Raw genomic sequence first — 22,035 nt, 5'->3', positions numbered from 1 at the left:
CAAAGCAAATTAAAATAATTATGTACCTTAGAAATTTCGAAGTAAATCGTCCCATTCTGAAACAACTTCATAGTTGGAATACATAAAAGAAGACAAAAGTCGGATCACGCAAATCAATTATGTAATTCTTAATTTATCTTGAGAATGATTGTTTCGAAATAAACTTGAGTCGTTGCTTTGCAACACTTTTAAGTTTCCAACCCAACTAATCTATTGCAATAAAAGGAGAAAAATTTTAAGCAGATTCTTTAAAAAATTAATTTTCATAGACACTTTGTTATCTCATATTTTCAGCACATTATTTTATAAGATTGCTAGAAAAATTAATATTAAATTGTAAGATAACAGAGAGTCTATAAATAATTCAAAACTTTAGGAGAGTCTCTTTGACATTTCTCTTAAAAGGAAGTAAACTTTCTCAATGCTTGTCAATCATGAATAATTTCTATGTTTTTTTATTTATTGAACAAACGATATTATTTACATTAAGGGGAGTAGGTGAACTTAACCTCACAATGGGCTAGCAATAATATGGTTCAAACTTGCCTTTAGTAAGAATCGAACATAATACCTCTCACTTATAAGTGAAAATGAATATCATTAGATCGTAGTACTACATGACGAATAATAATTTCTATGTTGAAAGCATAAGTTTGACTAAACTGTAAATACCAAAAAAAAAAAAAAAAAAAAAGGTTTTTACCTTAGACCTAAGAAACGGAAATTTGATCTAACAGCTACAAACATGAGTCCTTTTAAAAGTTATAATAACTTTAACCGTTTGATCAAATTTTAAATATCCGAATTAAATGATTAAGTGGATTTGATGAATTTGGTGAAAGAGATCCAAAGAAAATTTTTTTCCGACACAAACGTAATCTTTCCCCTTTTCAGACAGTGACAGTGGTCTTAATTATCTCATAACGAATTTTATTCATCAATTAATTAATTTACCACTATCGTATTTGCCACAGCTGCCGGCCGATCCCTCCGCCGCGCTGCCCCACCCGAAAGACGGAAAAACAAAAAAAGAAGAAAATTAAATTAAACAAAAAATAAAAAAAGAAAGCGAGAGTTGCAGAAGACACACAGAGGTGCCCCCACGGAGACAAGGAGAAGAAGACGGGTCGGGTCTTGTAGCTGCTTTCTCCTTCTCAGTCCACTTATCTTCTCTCTCTCTTCTTTCTCTCTCTAGAATTCCCTTTGCTTTCCCTTCCCAAAACCCCCACTCCCTCACTTCGTCTCGGGAATTCAATTCCCCCCTTTGATTTTTTCTCAATTGGCGATTTTTTTCGGGATTTTCGTTTCGCCGGAAGGGTTTGGCTCGTTCGGGTCGGGTTTTGGACCGTTGAAGAATCGGCGAGATCTGGCTGCGTATATTGCTAGGGATCGGAATTGTGATCCAATTGGAGCTGGTTTCGATTACCGTTTTGGATCCGATCGGGGGAGAAACAGCGCCATCAGATGGCGCTGTTCAGACGATTCTTCTATCGGAAGCCGCCGGATCGGCTTCTTGAGATCTCCGAGCGGGTGTACGGTACGTCGCCGTTTCGTCTTTCTTGAGAATTTTGCCAAATTCTGGTCTTTTTGTGCTCAATCTGTTGATGTTTGGGCCAATGCGGTTGAATTTGATGGAAATTCAGAGTCTTTTTTTGGGGTTCTTGTTGAAATGCGATTGAATTTGCTTAGAATTCGATCAAATTTTGTTTTTTCGCGCATTATATATGTTTGTGGATTGTTTTAGCTCAAAATTGTGAACCTTTTAGTGTAATGTGGATTGATTTTAACTTGTTTTGGCTCCGAATTTTGCAGTTTTCGACTGCTGCTTCTCGACCGATGTGTTAGAAGAAGATGAGTACAAAGTATACTTGGGTGGCATTGTAGCACAGCTGCAAGACTACTTCCCAGATGCTTCTTTCATGGTGTTTAACTTCAGAGAAGGGGATAAGCGGAGCCAAATTTCCGACGTGCTTACGCAGTATGACATGACAGTAATGGATTACCCTCGGCAATATGAGGGGTGCCCGCTGTTGCCACTAGAGATGATTCATCACTTCCTTCGTTCGAGTGAGAGTTGGTTGTCATTGGAGGGGCAACAGAATGTGTTGTTGATGCACTGTGAAAGAGGAGGATGGCCTGTTCTCGCGTTTATGGTTGCGGGTCTTCTGTTGTACCGTAAACAATACAGTGGGGAGCAGAAGACTCTTGAAATGGTTTACAAGCAGGCTCCTAGGGAACTTCTCAATATTTTATCTCCTTTAAACCCACAGCCTTCGCAGATGAGATATCTTCAGTACATTTCGCGACGAAATTTGGGTTCTGAATGGCCTCCATCAGATACACCTCTACTTTTGGATTGCCTGATACTTCGAAACCTACCGCTTTTTGATGACGGAAAAGGTTGCAGGCCTTTTATACGTGTTTTTGGTCAAGATCCTTCTACACCAGCTAACAGGAGCTCTAAGCTTCTCTTTCCAACTTTAAGGAATGAAAAGAATACCCACCTCTATGTACAGGTAATGTCTACTTCATGCAACAAAATCTGATGAATAAGATGATATATTTTTTAGCGTTCTTATGAATCCTAATCACAGGCAGAGTGTGTGCTGGTGAAAATTGATATTCGTTGCCGTGTTCGAGGGGATGTGGTTCTTGAATGCATCCACCTAGATGAAGATCTGGTTCGCGAGGAGATGATGCTCCGGGTTATGTTCCACACAGCATTTGTACGATCAAATATACTGATGCTGGGTCGTGATGATATTGATATTCTTTGGGATGCCAAGGATCAGTTTCCAAAGGACTTTAGAGCAGAGGTATGTCATTGTTTATTCTTATATGGGTGTCCTTTTCTGAAGCTATAGGAGTTAAATGCATACTCAAATCTGTATCAGGTACTTTTTCTGGACGCTGATGCTGTTGTGCCTAATATCACCACAGTTGTGGCAAGTGAAGAAAGTGAGGCAGGGAATGCATCACCCGAGGAATTTTTTGAGGTGGAAGAGATATTTAGCAATGCATTGGATTCACACGAAGTGAAGGCGGATTTAGACACTTCCATGGTTCACGACAATACTCCTAAAGACATAGATCAGAAAAAAATCTGGAAGGAGGATTTAGATCGTCAGGCATTTGTAGACTGTACGTCAGATGATGGGAAGCACAGAAAGGACAGAAAGGCAAATTCTAATATTGATGCGGTGAAGGACATTGCTGTTGACGATGTGAAGTACAAGCTCAATGAGGTGGATTCCAATGTCGATGCAGTGAAAGACATTGCTGTGGATGATGGAGATATGAAGTCAAATTTCATCCCAGTTGCTGCTGATGTGCGGAGTCATACTGGATCTAAGGAAGTGGTAGAAGAGGGGTGTCTGAAATTGGAAGAGATGGAAGATATAATTAATGAAGAAGACTGCTGTCCACGGAAGGGGTTAGAGACCAAGGTTGCACAATCAAAACCGAGTGCTGAGATCTCTAGACTGAAATCTGAGAGATTGCAGCCACCTGCTTATAAGAGACAGCCTTCATTTAACGCAAAAGTAGGTGCAGAAACTACAGTAGCAAAACAGAAGACTAAACAACAAGAAACTCAGGGCACTTCGGCAAAAATAGCAAAACCAAATGCGGTATCTAGGTGGATTCCCCCTAACAAAGGCTCTTATACTAATTCAATGCATGTTTACTATCCACCATCAAGATATAATAGTGCACCAGCTGGTTTTGCCAGTACTGCTTCTTCAAAAGATACAAATGCAAATGCTAGATTGAAAGCTTCTTCTGGAACTGTGGTTTCAAGGGATGTGGAAACTGAACTGAAACATAGTAAGGTGGACCCTTTGAAGCATTCAAAGTCTGCACCAGAGACACTTACAGAGGCATCCACATCCTGCCTGCCATCGACACTACCACCAATCCAAGAGACACAGCCTTCCTCTATTAAAACAGAACATATTGATGCACCAGTAGTGGCCCCTCCGCCTCCGCCTCCACCTCCACCTCCTCCTCCTCCTCCTCCTCCTCCCCCTCCCCCTCCCCCGCCCCCTCCACCACCTATGTCTCAAATATCTTCATTGTACACTTCTCCTATGCTTTTTTCACCAGCTACCCCATTGTCACAGGTAGCTGTACCTCCTCCACCACCACCACTGCCACCTCTGCTAAGTGCTAACTCTGTCTTCTCAAAGCCCTCTTCAGCCTCGTCCTTATTCCCATCTCCTCCCCTGCCACCACCACCACCTCCACCTCCACCTCCACCTCCACCTCCTTATGCCTCATCATCTAGCACGCAGAATATTGGTATAGCTTTGGTCCCTGCACCTCCCTTTCCTCCTTCACGACAATCTGGTGGGCAGAATAGTGGCACCATAATGCCTCCACAGCCTTCTTCATCTCTTTGGAAGGTTGGGTACTCTTCAGCTGCTTGTGTTACGGTGGCAAGTTCTCAAACTTCACCATCGCCACCTCCCCCTCCACCTCCTTTTGCTGCAAGTGCATCCAAGCCTTTTGGAGTTGGAGTACCTACTCCTCCGCCACCACCTACTCGTGGTGCACCTCCACCACCCCCACCCCCACCCCCACCACCTCCAATGCAAGGAACTCCACGTCCACCAACCCCACCTCCATTACGTGGAGCTTTTCCGCCACCCCCGCCCCCACCACCTCCAATGCAAGGAGCTCCACCTCCACCACCGGCACCACCATTACGTGGAACTCCACCTCCACCACCCCCACCACCATTTTCAGTGCAGGGAGCACCTCCACCACAACCACCACCTCCAATGCAGGGGCCCCCCCCTCCGCCGCCACCTCCTATGTATGGTGCCCCACCTCCTCCGCCACCGCCTATGTATGGTGCCCCACCTCCACCGCCCCCTCCAATGCATGGGGGGCCACCTCCACCACCTCCACCACCTTCAGGACATGGTGCACCACCTCCTCCTCCACCTCCAAGTGGAGGTCGCGCTCCCTCACTGCCTGGAGCACCACCTCCACCACCACCTCCAGGAGGTCGTGTTCCTGGGCCTCCTGCTCCACCTGGACTTCCTGGTGGTGCTCCTCCACCGCCACCCACATTAGGTGCCAGAGGAGCTACTGCTGGTAGAGGGCGCGGACGTGGGATACCTGCCACAGCGCCCCGACGGTCCTCTTGTAAACCACTACATTGGAGCAAGGTGACAAGGGCGTTGCATGGAAGCCTGTGGGAGGAACTGCAAAGACATGGAGAGACTCAAAAGTATTCCATCTTATTTTTCAACTTATCATTCCATTAGCAGCATGTTTTCTGCCATAAAGTTATGTTGTCGATTTGATGGATCTTACATGTTTAACACATGCAACCTTGTATTTTGTTTCAGATTGTTCATTTCAAATCACTAATGTGCTTCTCTTTTAATCTAGTGAGCCAGAATTTGATGTGTCAGAGATAGAGAGCCTTTTCTCTGCTATAGTTCCAAAGCCTGCAAACTCAGATAAATCTGGAGGGCGCCGCAAGTCTGCTGGTTCTAAACCTGAGAAAGTCCAACTGGTAATTTTGTACAATTGGTTATTTTACTGTAAAATCATATCTTCTTAAAGTTATGCTTGTTAAAGGGGATTCTTTTCCTGTTATACTTTCTGGGTCTTCCTACCAGTTATGGGATTTGATTATTCTGTTAGAATGTAACCATCTATCATCCATCCCTCCATGTCGCCAGAGTTTTTGTTGTATAGTTGCACTTATATTAATAAGTTGGGTGTGCACGATGCTGCATGTTTGCTATATTCGTTAGAGCAGAGATTTGTTCTGATGAATATTTTTTTTCTTCATTTTTCAATATAATGTCAGATGCTATTACTTCTCTACTTTCTTACTGTGATTCTCTTTGTACCACATTGTAGATTGACCTGAGAAGGGCAAACAACACAGAAATTATGCTCACAAAAGTTAAGATGCCACTTCCTGATATGATGGTAAGCTGATCCAGTTGAATTTTTTCTTACTCGTGGTTCGTGAATATAGATAATTTGCTTATCCGATGAGTCTTCTCAATTGGCTTTTACTTCCCTAATGTTTTTAATGCTGATGTTGTAAATGAACACTTTTCATACTTAGCTAATTATGTATTTATATGCACATTCTCAGGCTGCCGTTTTAGCAATGGATGATTCAGTATTAGATGTTGATCAGGTGGAAAATTTAATTAAATTTTGTCCTACTAAAGAAGAGATGGAACTTCTTAAGGTGTGGCCTTTATTCGCTTTTACAATTTGTTTTTTCTTTTTTTACGATTTTGTTGGTTATTTTTATAGTCCCTTTGCACGGTTATAGTCCCTTTTTACAATCTGAAATGACTTCATCTCCTCATCAATTATATATTTTCTTGCTTGTGATTTCTGTCGTTTAGAACTACACTGGTGACAAGGAGACCCTGGGGAAGTGTGAAAAGGTATAACCAGATCATAGTATATTCTCGAAGTATTTGTCTTAGTAGATTAATGACTATAAGAGCATCTCCAATGGTAAGATGGATATTTTGCATCTCCAATGGAGCTTTCCGGCCAACCAAAAATGTATATTACACATTCAAGGGATTGTGCATCTCCCATTGGAGATGCTCTAAGTCGCTGGCCTTTTCTGTGCCATATAAAAAAGCTTTGACCAGATTTTGAATATTATAAATTATGATTTAAATCTTATTGTGTCCCCATGATCTTGTGCTTTATTAATTTATAATATTAAGGAGACAGAGATTAGTCCATTCACCACTTATTCAGTTTAATTTAAAAATATTCTCGAATATTATTACACTTGTAAATGTGGCGGCAATGGAAGACTTGAAGATGGCTGATAATCGGTAAACATCAATAAATGATTTCCCTTGACTGTTGAAAAATAAAAGATTTTGAGATGGACCAAATTCTTTTTGCGTACAATATATGGAATTTTTCCATCTAATACCAAGAAATGATATGTTTTGCAATGTTTTAAGGGATATAATTTGCTTGTCCTTGTGTAAGATGCTAAATTACACTTCTATTGGTTTAATCGGTGTCTTAATTAGATACAGGAAAACCACAAAGAAAATTAGTGAGGCACTACATAAACTTTATTGAATGGTCAGGTGGAATCATTTCAGATTAGTTTCTTGGAGATATTCCCAACTTTTGTGATAGTAGTGCTCTGCATTACATAAACTTAAGTTTTTGAATATTGTTATGTTTTATGTTGCTTGGAGAATTTCAATAATAGCAGTTATGTGTCAGATGTTTTGAGTGCATATTGGATTGTAATTTCCCTTACATATTTACAGCTATAACTAATTGTCAGATATTTAAAGTCTCTGTATATTTGTAATGTTTCAGTATTTTTTGGAGTTGATGAAAGTGCCTCGGGTGGAGTCAAAGATGAGAGTTTTTTCTTTCAAGATTCAGTTCGGCACTCAGGTTTGGTAGTATGTGCTATTTTGTTCCTGATGTTAGTAAATGTGACCTAATGTTTTTCTCTTTGCATCATTATCTAATTTTTGACCTCTTTTGCAGGTCTCGGAATTTAAAAGAAGTTTGAACACAGTAAACTCTGCATGTGAGGAGGTATGTCAGTACTAATAATGAATCGCTTCCTGCAGTATATAGATACCGATATTAACTCAGTTACTCTTTTACTGATAAATTAGGTTCGGAACTCTGCTAAGTTGAAGGAGATTATGAAGAAGATTCTTTTTTTGGGGAACACATTGAACCAAGGAACTGCAAGGGGTATGTTATTTTGGAATTTGTTATGTTTGTTGACTTTAGAGCATGTAGGAAGGTTGTTTTATATGTTGCTTAAAGTAAGAACTTTAAGATAACGTATTATTGTAGATTGGGAAGTATTAAGATAAATTATGTGAAACATGCTGGAGAATTAAGGGTTACCGGCAGAAGCATCCTTTATTTGAAACCAGCTATTTCGTATTCCATTTTAAATTCCTATCTGCGCTTAGCTTTATTTTTTTGTAGCCTTTGTGAAATGATATGAATGGTTAAATTATTTGTACAGGTGCTGCTGTTGGGTTTAAGTTAGACAGTCTACTGAAGCTCTATGATACGCGTGCGTCTACTAGTAAGATGACACTCATGCATTATCTTTGTAAGGTATGTTTCATTTTTTATTTTTTTTGGGTTATGCAGTGAATATATTGACACTCATGCGTTATTGTCTGATGAGAACTAACAAATAAGAGATGATTGCGTGCAAAATTTCTTGTTCTTGCCAAATGTTTTTGTATACAAGTTTTCTCTCAGATGGATATGTTGTCTCTGTTTCTTGTGTAAGCGGAACTTACCATCAAATTTTGATTCTAAGGTTTGGCTTTCTTGTGTCTTAGATCCTTGCATCTAAATCACCGGGACTTCTTGATTTTCACCAGGACCTTGTCAGCCTGGAACCTGCAACAAAGGTGCCCATTTGTTTCCTTGGTGTTAATTTAATTGTAAGCATTGTAGTTGAATTTTGCATGTGACAAATCTTGTTTCCATGCAGATACAATTGAAGTCTTTAGCAGAAGAAATGCAAGCCATAATCAAGGGGTTGGAAAAGCTCAATCAGGAGCTGACGGCATCAGAAAATGATGGCCCTGTGTCAGAGGTTTTCCGTAAGGTATTAAATCTTTCCCTTTTAATGCTAAAAGGCCAGTCTTTTTCTTCTTCTGGTTTCTTTATGGGTTCCCTAACAATTTTTTTGGTATTTGTTTTTATTGTTGAATTTCTAGACATTGAAAGAGTTCATTACTGTTGCTGAGACCGAAGTGGTATCTGTGACGAACCTATACTCTGTGGTGGTAATACGCTAATTATCAACTGTGTCCTTGTGGCCGGTCTTATTTTGTATTTTATGATCTCAGCATTGTCATTTGCTTTTGGTGGACAGGGTAGAAATGCAGATGCACTTGCATTGTATTTTGGTGAGGATCCCGCCCGCTGTCCATTTGAGCAAGGTTAGTAGTGGATGGGGGTGAGGGTTTTTTAAGTTTTTAGATTTTGGATTTGGTAAGGGAGTTTATGTTTTCGGTGGAACCTTTATTTTTTTTATGGGACGGGGGTTTTTCTGGATGCGCACAATCTGTAATTAACTCTTTTCATGTAGACATTCTGAAACTAACTATCATCGTATTAAAAACCCATTTTTGATGACTGCAGTTACTGTGACTCTCTTAAATTTCGTTAAGTTGTTTCGGAAAGCACACGAAGAGAATGTCAAACAGGCTGAATTGGAGAAGAAGAAAGTTGAAAAGGAAGCTGAAATGGAAAAGGCCAAGGGCATCAACCTCACAAAAAAACCACCAAAATAGGTGAAGATTATAGTCACTATATCGCTACATGGGAAGTTGAGCTCTCCTGCCATACTTGCTTTTAGGACCCAGTGTTCGGTCGCAGTGTTCCTAACTAGTTGCAAGGAGCATATTTGCTTTTAGGACCCTGGTTGGAATCCCTTTCTCAGAGCTTGTGCAACGGAAAGCCCTTCGAGATTTATTTGGATGAGGGCAGAAGGGGCAACTGGTCGAGTCCTGCAGCATTCGAAGTTGTGAACTATGCATGAATCTTAACTATACATGCTTGACAAGATGTTCAATCGGATGATCACGGCCAACTGATCAATCATGCGGGATATCATACAAAGAGACCGGACCTTGGCTTTCACTCGACAGTTCTATCCATTAATTGAGAAGCAAGGGTTCCCTGAGGCAATCTGGTTTCGGCTGCCATCATGATGTCGGATCTGGCCCCTCTGGCATCCTTGTGAGAGCAAAGTTCAGTCTCGGTTCAGCCTAGGCGATCAGGTTTCGGCTTTCACCATTCGTTTGGCATAAAATGTACAGCACACACCAAGGAAGATGCCATTGGGATCTGTAAAGCACCGGCATTCCTGCTGTACCGTTAAATCCTGTACAAATCACGCTAACCCCTCTCTCTGTAGTTTAGAATTCAATTCATGTTCGTGTAACATATAATTTAGTTCCTCGTTACGTTGAAATTTTGGATAGGAGACCCCGTCGTGATAGGCGTTGTATAGGTGATCAGGTTCAGAAAGAAACTAGACGAACGACGGGGAATTTCTTTAATTTTTTAGGGTAATTGTAAAATAAGTATAGGCTGGTTTTAGAAACTGACTGTTGTTTCCTTATGGTTGTTAGTCGAAAAGTATACTTCATTCATGAAATGTATTTTTTTGGTTAAATAAAGGGGCTAATAGCCCGAGAAAAGAGAAATTACAAAATAATGGCGCGAGGTCGAGAGACACCAGAAATTATAAAATATCAAACAATGATAAATGCTTACAAATTATGTTTTCGAATGATTTTTGTAGTTTTCGCAAAATCAATATGAAAAATCCTTGCGCTACATTTTTTGGAAAAATGCCATAAAAAATGCGATCGCGAGTTTTCACAAGATCTTTTGCAGACACAATTAGAGAACAATTTACGCAGGCCGAAACATCTATGAATTTTCATGCATGAATTGTAAGAATTTATAAACGGTTGCAAAATGTAAATTTCATATTGCTCAATCACTCCGGTACATTTACATTGGAATATGACCGATATTGTTCGTTTAATTCTAAGCCAACACAAAACTAATCAAGATTTATAAGCACTTGTCACCAGCTGGTCCACAATTTAAAAGAAAATAAATAAATCAACACAAAACTAACTTGAATAACAAAAAAGGAAAAAGAAACAAAGAGACCTAAATGGATCATCCACACTGCTAAAGTTGACAATCTAACTTAACAAAGCAACTAAATTAAATTGGAATAAAATAATAATAAGCTTTTTTTTTTTTTTTTTTTTTTTTTTGCAATGCCTTTTTTATATTCTTTCCTCTATAAACAAAGAAAGAACTAAAAATGGATTGGTTTGAACTTTGAAGTTTGAAGGGTCCTTTGAATTTCTTGAACCAAAATTCATGGAAACACTTTCATGGAAGCACTTTTGACAGCCTTCAAATCTCCACGACTTTCTTCGTCGTCTCTGTGTTCGATCCGCCGAGAACTCGGCTTGCAGCTTTGCAAGAACATAAAGCTCACAGTAGTATCAAGAACAACAAGAATTGAGTACAAATAAGCAATGAAAACACCCTCCATAGCCATGGAAGATCCGAGCTTTCCTGCGAAATGATAAGCTCGTACGACTCGGTATTGGAACAATGCTTCAACTGCAGCTAGGGTTAAGCTGACAGGCAGAGCAAGACAGAGAGCCGTTGAAGTTCTTCCTCTGATCAAAAGACAAGCCTTGAGAAGTGCCAAGTAACCACCACTCTTTTGTGCACCTGATAGAACCAATGCAAGATTGCATATTATGAGTCCATTGGCAAGAACAATGGAGTACAGAACTGCCCCAGATACCGATAAGAAGAGGAGGGTGTTCGGAGAAGAGAAACCGAGTCCTTCGAGGACATTGAAGGCGATGAACAAGAGAGAAAACATTGTTGCATTGGCAGAGAGGATCAAAAACGAGTTGTAGACATGAGTGTGGAGGAGTGGGGTGTAGAGAGAAATTGTGGAAAGAAACGATGGGTGTGACGAGGTATTCGGTTTTTGGTGGTGGCTGAGAGATTGGATTACAAAAGCCTTGGTTATGAGGAGGGAGGTGAGGGAGAATGGGAATGTGAAGATTGAGGAGGTGATGGTTTGGGAGAGCTTGTTGTTGAGAATGGTGAAGAATTCCAAGGAGGGAGGGAAGCCGGCGGCGTCAAAAAGGCTGTGCAGGCGGTTGTAGACGGCGGGCAAGAGGGCGGAGCTATACGGAAGAAGTGCTTGTGAGATGAGAACTGAGGCTGAGAAGGGTAAGGCAATGACTGCTGCAATTGAGGTGAAGTATTGGTAGTTTAGAAGGAATGTGTGGACTGATTTTCTGATAATCCTGCCTGCCTTTTCCATTGCAAGAACTTTTTGAGCCTTCTTGCACTCCAAGGGAGAGGAAATTGGTATGAAACTGGGTGTGTGAATCACAGATTTGGGTGTGTATTAGAAGAGAAATGTCGGTTCTCTTCTGTTCCCAAATTTTTTAATTGGGTCTCTCTCTCTCTTTCTCTCTCTCGGTTGGTGTCTTGGATGCAAGGACTGGCCAACAACTAAAACTAACAAATTTGCAGAGGTGGAGTTGTTTGGGAAGGCTATTGTTTTCATCAAAGAAATATTTGGAGCCTTTTATGACTTTGTAATCTCCAAATTCCCAATAATGTAATTGGACAAAGGAGGATGTTGTGGCAAATTCTTGAGTAAAATTTTGAGTAGAAAGAAACCTTTGTTTTGGATTGCTTCAAGTATACTTTTTTTTGTTTTTTTTGTTTTTGTTTTTTTGTTTCATGATGATAGCATCATTTTTTTTTCCTTGACTTAACTTCAAAGAACTGTTTTTTGATTTGGATATAAAATCATATGAAAATGTAAACCCTACATATTTTTCTGGAAATTCTTATTGGGGAGGGATATGTGGCACCACTTTTTTACACTAATTTTTACGCACGTTTTTGTGGGGCCTACTTTGTAATATATTTCAACGATATTAAGTGTCTATGTTTTAGGTCTGTCCTCAAATATCATATCTACCAAAAACTACCTAAATCTAAACCTATATAACTGTTGGAGTAAGAGTTTAGGGTTTCTTTGTAGAGCCGTATTCATCCATTTTCTTCGCTACAAATGAATGTCTTAATGGTTTTGGACTTATCTAATGTTTTGTAAGGATAATCTATTGATGATGTTCTAAAACATAAACAATTTCGATTATTAAAACACATTATAGAGTAGGTTCCACAAAAATGTGAGTCAATAGTTATACAAAAAGTGGTGGCACATATCCGCCCCATGTTTAATAGTATTTGAAAAAGTTATTCTGCATTCTTCCAGAATAAAAAGTAAAAGAAGAAAGAGTGTAGGATGACTATTAGAATACTAAATACTAATAACAATCTCCTAATTTATGAATTATCATATATATATGAAAATTTGAGTTCAACTCTAAGACTCAACTCTAAGAAGACAAAGGTAGATCTTGTTGTTTGCCAAACATATCTATACATGCATGAATTTTGTAAAAGATAAAAGGTAGAATACTACTCTTTTTTTTTTTTTAAATTCAAAAGGGATCAGCTAGTTGCAAGTTACCATAATTAAACTTCTATAGGAAAAAAAATTATAAATATAGAGAATATTAAATAATCAGTTAATTAATAATTTATTAATTTATCAATTAACTAATACCTTATTAATTTTCAACTAATTAATAACTTAAAAATTTATTAAGGTATTCTTTATTTTCTAAAATATTTTATATTGTAATCTATGTATTTTTTTAACCAAATAAAATTCATGAATTTACTTTCTTTTTTTTTCAAAAATAGATTTTGCATTGTTGAATATACTACATTATTTTATTTTATGAACATTTAACCAAGCAAAAACTCTGTTTAAACAAACAAAACAGAAAATTTTGAATTTTGTCATAACCATTAAACAAAGTTATATGAGTAATTTTTTTGTTAAGGTTTAAATATTTGGGGCTTTTATCGTTAACTTTATTATTCTTGAAAGTAAATTATAAGATAAATAGACAAACAATTGACCTTCACGCGACCTGTAAAGTAGTCCTATGTTTCACGTGGGAATAGTATAATTCTTAGCTTGCAATATAATTATAATAATAGCTGCGTACGAAATAAAAAGGAAAATGAAATGTCGAAATAAATTAAATACAAATTGGTTTAGAATAAGATGTGTTACCTTCTTGTTCTGTCAACAATTATTTATGATAATAACAGGACCCTATCATTTTTTAACATAAATCCTCACCGTCGATTTTCATATTAAATCAGATCCACTGATAGATGCCTCCACCTCTTGAATTTCTGCGTAAATGCACATCATCCATTTTTTGGCCCATTATTTATTAAATTGAAGGTATTTTTTTTTTCATTTTGATCTTTATTTAACATAGATTTTTCATGGAATGACAAAATGATTGATGTTGGACAAACGCATGAACCACTTCTATTGATTTCAAATCTCAATAACCAAATTGATGAGTTAGGTCAATCTCAGCGACCATTTTGGCTAAAATGCCATTTTTTTCTCTAAGGCAGTTACAGGGATAGAGCTAAGGGAGCGAAAAGGGTTTTCCATGAGATGAGAAATGAAAACTATTAGCCCCACATAAGGTTTGTGAATAAGTGATTGTTTGATAATGAGCAAGGAATATGTCTTTCTGCTAAACATGATGTATCGAACTCATAATTCATTAGATACGTTTTATTAATGTCAACTAAGTATCGTAAATAAATTACGTCCGGTTGTTCAATCATTTGATAACTATTATGTCGCATATGTTATTGATATTGTCAATAACTTGATTTTACAGTCCTATACGTGTTATAAGTATGTTGAACTTTTAAGAAAAGTGTTGTTAATGGAGAAATTGTGTTAGTATGAGAGGAAATGGTTTTTAAATTTTATTGACTTAAATAATTAAATGAAATAATATTAGTGAAATTCTGCTGAGTTAATCAACATCACTAGGTATGTTTAGGTGAGGAGACCTATTCCGATGGCCCAATATGTACAAAGATGATGAGGGATTATCGTCTTCATCATGCGGTTGAGCTTGGTGCGCAGACTTTTGACTTGATTGGGTGCTTACTTCCCTGCTTTGGTGAAGTGTCTGTGTTTGTGGTGACCTTCTAACTTAAACATAATTTAAACCAAAATGTGTTGTATAAGGATTATGAGTTCACCTAGCTACATTCCATGTCAACTTCACATAAATAAATAACAAAAATACTACTTTTATCATATTTTTCGTACCGTATTTTTAATAGAGATGGAATCATGTGTATTGGTGGGTTCTACCTCAATTAGAGAGGTTTTAACGAGACATCTATTATGGGTTGGTCATATCCTTGTATGCATTCTACTTGCATCTTGAAGACGTTTAGTTTTGACTTAATGCAGCGTCTGACCTTCTCCTTAGACTATGAGTTTTATTCTAGCTTGTGCATAACTAGGTTTTGTGAGTTTTACTACTTATGCATTCTTCCATTTATTTTTTAGACTTGCATTCGCTCATTGTGACGACTTCATCATCTACAGCATCACATGAAGACATGATGTGCATTTACTTGAGTATTTACACACTCAAAGAGTCTTGCAATCCTAATCTCATTAAAAGTGTGATTATTTAAATCTTAGTAGATTAAGAGTGGGATTGCTCAATAAGCTTAATTACAGAGTTTATGCTAATATTCCAATCATTAGTTTTAGTTTCTATGGGATATAAAATGAGCTGGTTGCTTTCGTCAAGTGTCTGTGTTTGTGGTGACCTTCTAACTTAAAGATAATTTAAACAAAAATGTGTTGTACAAGGATTACGAGTTCACCCAGCTACATTCCATGTGAACTTCACATAAATAAACAACAAAAATGATACTTTTATTTCATTTTTCGTATAAATTTTTTTAATAGAGATGGAACCTACATGTATTAGTGGGCCCTCTCTCGATTAGAGAGGTTTTAATGAGATATCTATTATGGGTTGGCCATACCCTTGTGTGCGTTCTACTTGCGTCCTAAAAACGTTTAGTTTTGACTTAATGCAACTTCTTACTATTATCCATAGATTGTGAGATTTATCCTACCTTCTGTTTTACCATAGTCAGGTTTTGTGAGTTTTACTACTTATGTATTCTTTCGTTATTTATTAGGCTCGCATTCACTCATTGTGCCGACTTGACAAGACTACTTCATCAACTATTTCTACATCATCACATGAAAACCTAATGTGTAATTTACTTGAGTATTTACACACTCAAGGGGGTGTTGCAATCCAAACATCGTTAAAAGTGTGATTGTTTAAATCCTAGTAAATTATATGTAGGATTCTGCATTATCTTTTAGATAGTTTTCTTGTACAACATGTATTACTTAGAGAACAAATTTATTTCTTCCTTATTAGTATAAATAAAAGCATATAAATAAAGATATAATGCATGATGAATAACACTCACGAATCTCTCGAGCCCTTCTCTCTCTTCTCCTTGCTATTAACCTAAGAAACTATGATAAACTCAAAGCATAGAACAATAGTAGAAAGAATAACGAAGAAGAAGAAGAGAAAGCTCTGCATATTTCAAAGAGTATATGAAGTACAATACAATCTCAATGATTGCTATATCAGCTATTTATAGTGACTAAGAGTATCTTCAAAGGAGATGTCAAAATGTCCAAATCAGCAATAACAGTAACAAAAGACAATATTAATGTTTTCCAATCGAGAAACCAAATCTGATGTGGCATGACATGGATTGGCATCTCTCCCCCTTGCTATCAAATTTGACAGCACCTTCAAATTTTTTTAATTAATTATTAAATGTTTTTTATTAATTTTTTTATTGGTTTAAACCATTACCTTTTTGTTTCTTTTCATTCCCAATGCAAAGAAAATACATATGAATTATTATTTTATGTTTAAAATTTGACATATTGGTTGGAGATCAAAAGTTCAAAAGATGTCAAAGTGCCACGTAAGCTTTCAAATTTAAATTTTAGGTTTAAAATTTAACATCTTCTTTAAAGATGGTCTAATATCTTATTACAAAATGACTCAATTACCCTTTCTAACAACTTCGTCTTAACTAACTCAATCCAATTGATTAACCAATGAATCAGTATTGCGATATGGTTATTACTTGCCGCTAGTTCTCCCCCTTGCTTTTCCCTCAGTAAAATAGGGGTACAACAGAATTAGCTTTGTTGAATAAACTTTTTTATTTAATACAAATGACCAAATATAATAAATACACCCTAATTGCGATTAACGACCTTTTCCAACAAGTGAGATATATACATCTTTGCATAAAGTTGACAATAAATTAATCAAGAATACACATCAAGTGACTGTTTTTAATTATTTTGATTTTGAACTTTATTTGCCAAGAGTTGTTCGATCTACCAAATTAATTATTGGATCAATTGCTTTTTCATTTTCTTATTGTGAAAAATTAAAGACACACATGGGTTGTAATCTGTGTATAAACAGCAAGACAACCCCTATTATTCATATTTGGTTCTTCAATAATACAATGTATTAGTTTCATCATCTAATGTTTATATATATATACACACACACACACAAGAGAAAAATGATTAAATAACAAAAGTTGCACACACCAAAAAAAAAAAGACGAAAAAATGCATACACTAAAAGATAAGAAGAACTTCGTCTGGCAGGCCCCTACATATTTGATACCCTCTCCTACGAAAAAAAAAACCCGCAATACCGATTTCATTCGTATTTCCATCAATTACTAGCTCAGTCTATGAAAAAACTATCTAATTTTAAACTCAACTTGGGGACATTCTTGTGTGAGGGTTTCGATGTCATGTCATCTGTTCACCAAAGCCACACACACAAAAACCAAGAATCTCTCCACATTTTGAGTGGAAACTTACCAAAACATCCATTGCTTTCTTGCCTGAAGTTATACTGCTACCATGAACTCAGGTTAGCGGGAAGATTATTTTGACTTAATCCTATTGTCTTTTGTTGTAACATTAATCCACCAAGAAACTGCACCACCTTTACTAATTATTTTTTCAGTTGATTAAGTACGTTATTGTTTGGATCCCATCCACACACCTTGCCAAATCTCTCATAAGTGCCTAAAAATATTTGAAGAGGGTTCATTTATCTAAATAAACTTGGTGGTTAAGGCATGCTAATCTATATATTAGATCGAACTTATGTGTCAATGGATTAAGTCAACTGACTTATAGCACTCCGATGTGTGAGAATGTGAGAATGTGAGAATGTGAGAATGAAGTCCCACATGACAGTGAGTGATCAAACTATGTAAGACTTTATAATGAGTTGGGTTATTCCTTATTTTGCGAAGTGATTTGTTGTCAAGTGGTTTTATGGTGGAACTCTAACTTTTTGCATGGTATCAAAGCAGATTGTCCCACATGTGAAGCCCAACGGCCACACGTGCTTCTCGTCACCCAATTTCTATTCTCCACGCTTATAAGGAGTTGTGTTGCTTCCTTTATCACCAAGTGGTTGACGTCTTTTACTTGAGAACCACTTGAGTGTAGCTGGATATATGTTCAATGTTTTATGTAAGAAATTCTCCTCATAATTTTAGCATGATATATATCGATCTATCTTTGACGAAACATTAGGATTACAGATCCAAATTAATTTGTCTTCACTTTTTGTTGGCTTATTATATTAACACTCTACATATTGTTGAATAAAATTCACATATTTAATACACTCTACATTTGCCTTTACAATTAAAATTTCATAATACACCCAACATACTTCTCCATTTCATAATACACCACACATTTTCAACATACATCTTACATTTTCTACATACACCCACATTTTTCAAATCTTATAACACTCATTTTAATTTTCAGAGACCAAATCTAAACATTTGAATGTTTAGTTTGCCGAATGATTTCAAATTGAGTGATTTGAAAAAAAAAATATTTAGATTCATTTGAACGTGTTTTTAATAACAATAACAACGATTTCAAACTACCCTAAAAGATGAATAAGAACGGAGAAGCTTAAATGATTTGAGACTTCATTTGAATGTTCTTCATGTATTCCCTAAAAGATGAATAAGAGTGAAGAAGCTTAAATAACACAGCAAAAGCCAGATTTAATAATTATAGATGTCTCTGAAATCACTAAAACAATGAAAAATAAGAAGTCTTACCTCATGTGAAGCTTTCGCAAAATTGATTTCATGTTCCATTCGTCAAAAATAATTTTTCCCAATCAACGTTTTTGTAGTTTCATTGGTTAGGATTTTGTTCAACAATAGAGAGTGGGATGAGTTTTGATAATTGAAGAAGATAAAAAATATGTTAAAAGTGATTTTGAGTGTATTTTGAAATTTTTTTTCTTTTCAAAACCTATAAAGGCCAAAATTGTCATTGCATAATAGGGTACATGAGTCATATAATATTAAATTCTAATGTAGGGTGCATTCAATATTATATGGAGTGCTAATATACAATCCCTTTTTGTTTTAATTATTTGTCCTATATTTTGCCCTTTTGGGTTTATTGATAAGTGCAAGAAGCTCTTAGGCCTTAAGTTGGAGTTGGAAAAAGAAATGGTGGATGATGATTTCAAGGCCTCTGGCTGAGGATTGGGCTGATAATGATAGGCCCAGGCTAGTTTTTGGGTTAGGCCCGAACTACTTTGTATTTGCATGGGAGACGGACGTGTCTTTATGGCATCCATGCAACCATGCATCTTCCTCCTCTATATCACTTCACGTTGCGAAAGATGTATCCACACATTTTTGATTCCACACATTCTTGTTAATTTTTTATCATCGATCTTCTTCAATTCGTTCTATTTTACAACAAAAAATTAAGAGAAATATGTGAGAATTAAAAATGAGTGTTTGAATATCACTATTCTTACGTTATTTCAGTTTCAATCTTGTATTTCAATTAGTTTTCATGTGAGCACCTCTCCTGATAGATGAGAAAATTTTCAATGTATTTCAAACGCAGGACAATATAAAAATGTCATAGATAAGTAGAATATTAAGAAATAATGAAATATATTTTAAAAGTGGAACATATTAACACTGTCGTATTGGATTGACTTATTAAACGACGAGTAAAACTAACATAAAATCATATTAGACCAAATGATGACCTACAATAACACAACCTTACAACATGTGAGAACACACAAAGACTTGCAACAAGTGAGACCAAATAAAGAGGTATCTCGTGCTATTTCAATACGGATCGATTGTATTAATTGTACATTTTAGATCTCGTTTAGCAGCTCGGATTGTACTGATTATTTCAGTCGGATAAGATAAATAATAATTGGATTGTTCTGACTAAATTAGTCGAACTTTTGATATAACATCAGACTAATTACCGTATTATTTATATAATGTTTGGCACTGTAATGATAAGGGTAAGAAGAAAAAAAACCCAGGTCATCGTCTTCCTCTCTCCATCATCTTTCCCTGATGAAATTGCCCAGATGAAACCTTTCATAATTTTGAAATCTTATTATCGATTCTCATCAAATCTCAATATCAATTCCCAGCAAAACCTATCATCTTTCCCAATTTGAAATATTTCCTAGAAAAACCTAATTTTAAATCTATCATCAATTCATCACCACCTTCAATTTCCTTCAAAAGCACAGATGAAATCTTTCACATTTTGAGTTTAATTACCTCATAACAAAAATTCAATTACTATTTAATCCAAACACCTAGATGAAATCTCTCCTTCTGCATTCACAATTTTTCTGGATTTTTCGGAAATTCGGAATCTGAAATTGCAAAATTGAGTTGTGAGAGAGAGAGAGAGAGGGACATGATCCCTAGCAATGTTGAGTGACGGCGACGACCTGGACGAGGACAAGCTCTTCTATATCTCAAGGAAGAAGCCCAGCGCGACGTCCAACAACTCCCGCTTTACCCCGTCGCCAATTACGTGCAGCAGTCCCACCAGCAACTGCCGCAGAAAATTGCAAGAAAAATAGGAGGGGAGAACAGAGAGGCAAGAAGAAGAACCTGAGATTCTCGAGCAAGCGATGCGAGAGGGACGAGAGAGAGCGACGAGAGGGACGGAGAGAGCGAGCAAGCAAGAGTGTTTTCTACCCGACTAAATAATACAGTGGTTTTAAAGTGTATAACTAAGCGGGTGTACACCGTATAAAATAGATGGAGCTGGACTATTTAATCATGTGTCTATTTAACACATATGGACGCCGACCACCCGACTCCATATTATTAGTCATTTTCGATGCCTAAGAGCATTTCCAGCGTTGGCTTTTGCTCAGGGGACAGGCCGCCCGAGAGCTTGGCCTATTGACTGCAGCGTGTGGGAGCCCGAGGGACAAGGCATGCTCGAGCACCAAGCTTGTCACGAATTACCAGCCCGCGAGCCCGAAGGCTAGCTAACGCAAGGTTGACATCAGCCAGGCATTAGTCTTGTTTTTTATTTTTTTATGTCAGGCACGTGCACTACACCCGAGCGTGGGGACGCGTCACCAGACATGTTTTCAGCTAATGGGGCATGCGGCGTAGTTTCAAATTGTTATTGTTGGGAAGCCACGTAGCTTCCCATGGTCCGTTGGATCTCAACGGCAAGAAAATGTAGACCGTCAGATTTGCAACAGTAAAAAAAATAAAAAAATCTTATTTAATATCAACCGTTGGATCTAAGATCAACGGTTGATATTATTCTCCTTTATAAAAAAAAATAGTATGAAATTCATAAATGTTACCGTTGTGCCACGTGGCACAATCTGGAGTGTTGGAATTCAATTTTTTTAAATCCAACGGCATAGATTAATTAGTTGAATAAAAAATTGTAAAAAATGAATAAAAATCCGAAAAAAAATTTGAAAAATTAAAAAAAAAAATGTTTTTACTTTTCTATAAATATCTTCTCATTATCATCTACCTTACACCACAATTTCATATTTTCTCAACTACTTTCAACCACATTCCTATCTTCCTCTCAAAGTTTCAATCCAATTTTTTTCAACAAAATGACTATCGATGCATGTACAAATTAGATGCTTCTTGAAGATGTTGCGTTGTGTACTAGCTGGGTTGAAGTTACTCATAGTTCGCTTACGGGTAATGAGATGCAGTTGCGAGAAATGTGAGTCTTATTCATACCAATTATCTTGAGAAAATGGGTGGGAAAAGAATCAAAGAATCAATGCTCAGTCGTTGGAAATTACTTAGCCAATCATTTAGTATGTGGAGAGACGCATTGACACAAGCTAGTACTAATATTTGAAGTAGGGAAAATTACACGGATCAGGTAACAATATATTATTTATTTGTTTGTACTATACCCAAATTTACATTATAATTATTTGTTACCTACTTTCATTATAATTATTTGTTTGTATTATTTATTTGTTACCTACTTTCATTATAATTATTTCTTATCCCGCATTGTGTAGCAACTTCAAGCATAAGCTTGGTATGGTGCCAAAACCAAAAACA

At 36.8% G+C, this 22,035-nt stretch overlaps 2 protein-coding genes across 4 annotated transcripts; one reads left to right on the top strand and one right to left on the bottom strand.

Moving 5' to 3' along the window:
- Positions 1 to 977: 977 nt before the first annotated feature.
- LOC137712613 (formin-like protein 20) lies at positions 978 to 10,253 on the top strand. 3 transcript variants are annotated; one of them, XM_068451719.1, is made up of 17 exons: positions 978 to 1,537; positions 1,813 to 2,516; positions 2,595 to 2,816; positions 2,895 to 5,236; positions 5,401 to 5,527; positions 5,881 to 5,952; positions 6,125 to 6,223; positions 6,387 to 6,428; positions 7,345 to 7,425; positions 7,522 to 7,572; positions 7,656 to 7,737; positions 8,021 to 8,115; positions 8,349 to 8,420; positions 8,504 to 8,620; positions 8,733 to 8,801; positions 8,891 to 8,957; positions 9,160 to 10,253. In XM_068451719.1, exons 1-17 carry the CDS (start codon positions 1,465 to 1,467, stop codon positions 9,309 to 9,311), a joined length of 4,467 nt encoding a protein of 1,488 aa, XP_068307820.1. In that variant the 5' UTR covers positions 978 to 1,464; the 3' UTR covers positions 9,312 to 10,253. The 3 variants fall into 3 exon arrangements, 2 of the variants coding, with proteins under 2 accessions (XP_068307820.1, XP_068307821.1); XM_068451720.1 differs by lacking the exon at positions 978 to 1,537 and having other exon boundaries at positions 2,379 to 2,516; positions 2,599 to 2,816; XR_011065232.1 differs by lacking the exons at positions 8,349 to 8,420; positions 8,504 to 8,620; positions 8,733 to 8,801; positions 8,891 to 8,957; positions 9,160 to 10,253 and having other exon boundaries at positions 7,345 to 7,430; positions 8,021 to 8,075.
- A 671-nt stretch (positions 10,254 to 10,924) lies between these two features.
- Positions 10,925 to 11,899, bottom strand: LOC137712395 (uncharacterized). Its single transcript, XM_068451482.1, has one exon. It carries the CDS (start codon positions 11,897 to 11,899, stop codon positions 10,925 to 10,927), a length of 975 nt encoding a protein of 324 aa, XP_068307583.1.
- Positions 11,900 to 22,035: the final 10,136 nt, after the last annotated feature.

This window comes from Pyrus communis, chromosome 13, assembly GCF_963583255.1.
Source record: "Pyrus communis chromosome 13, drPyrComm1.1, whole genome shotgun sequence".
Taxonomy (NCBI): Eukaryota; Viridiplantae; Streptophyta; class Magnoliopsida; order Rosales; family Rosaceae; genus Pyrus; species Pyrus communis.
This window is presented reverse-complemented; position numbering and strand designations above follow the sequence as displayed.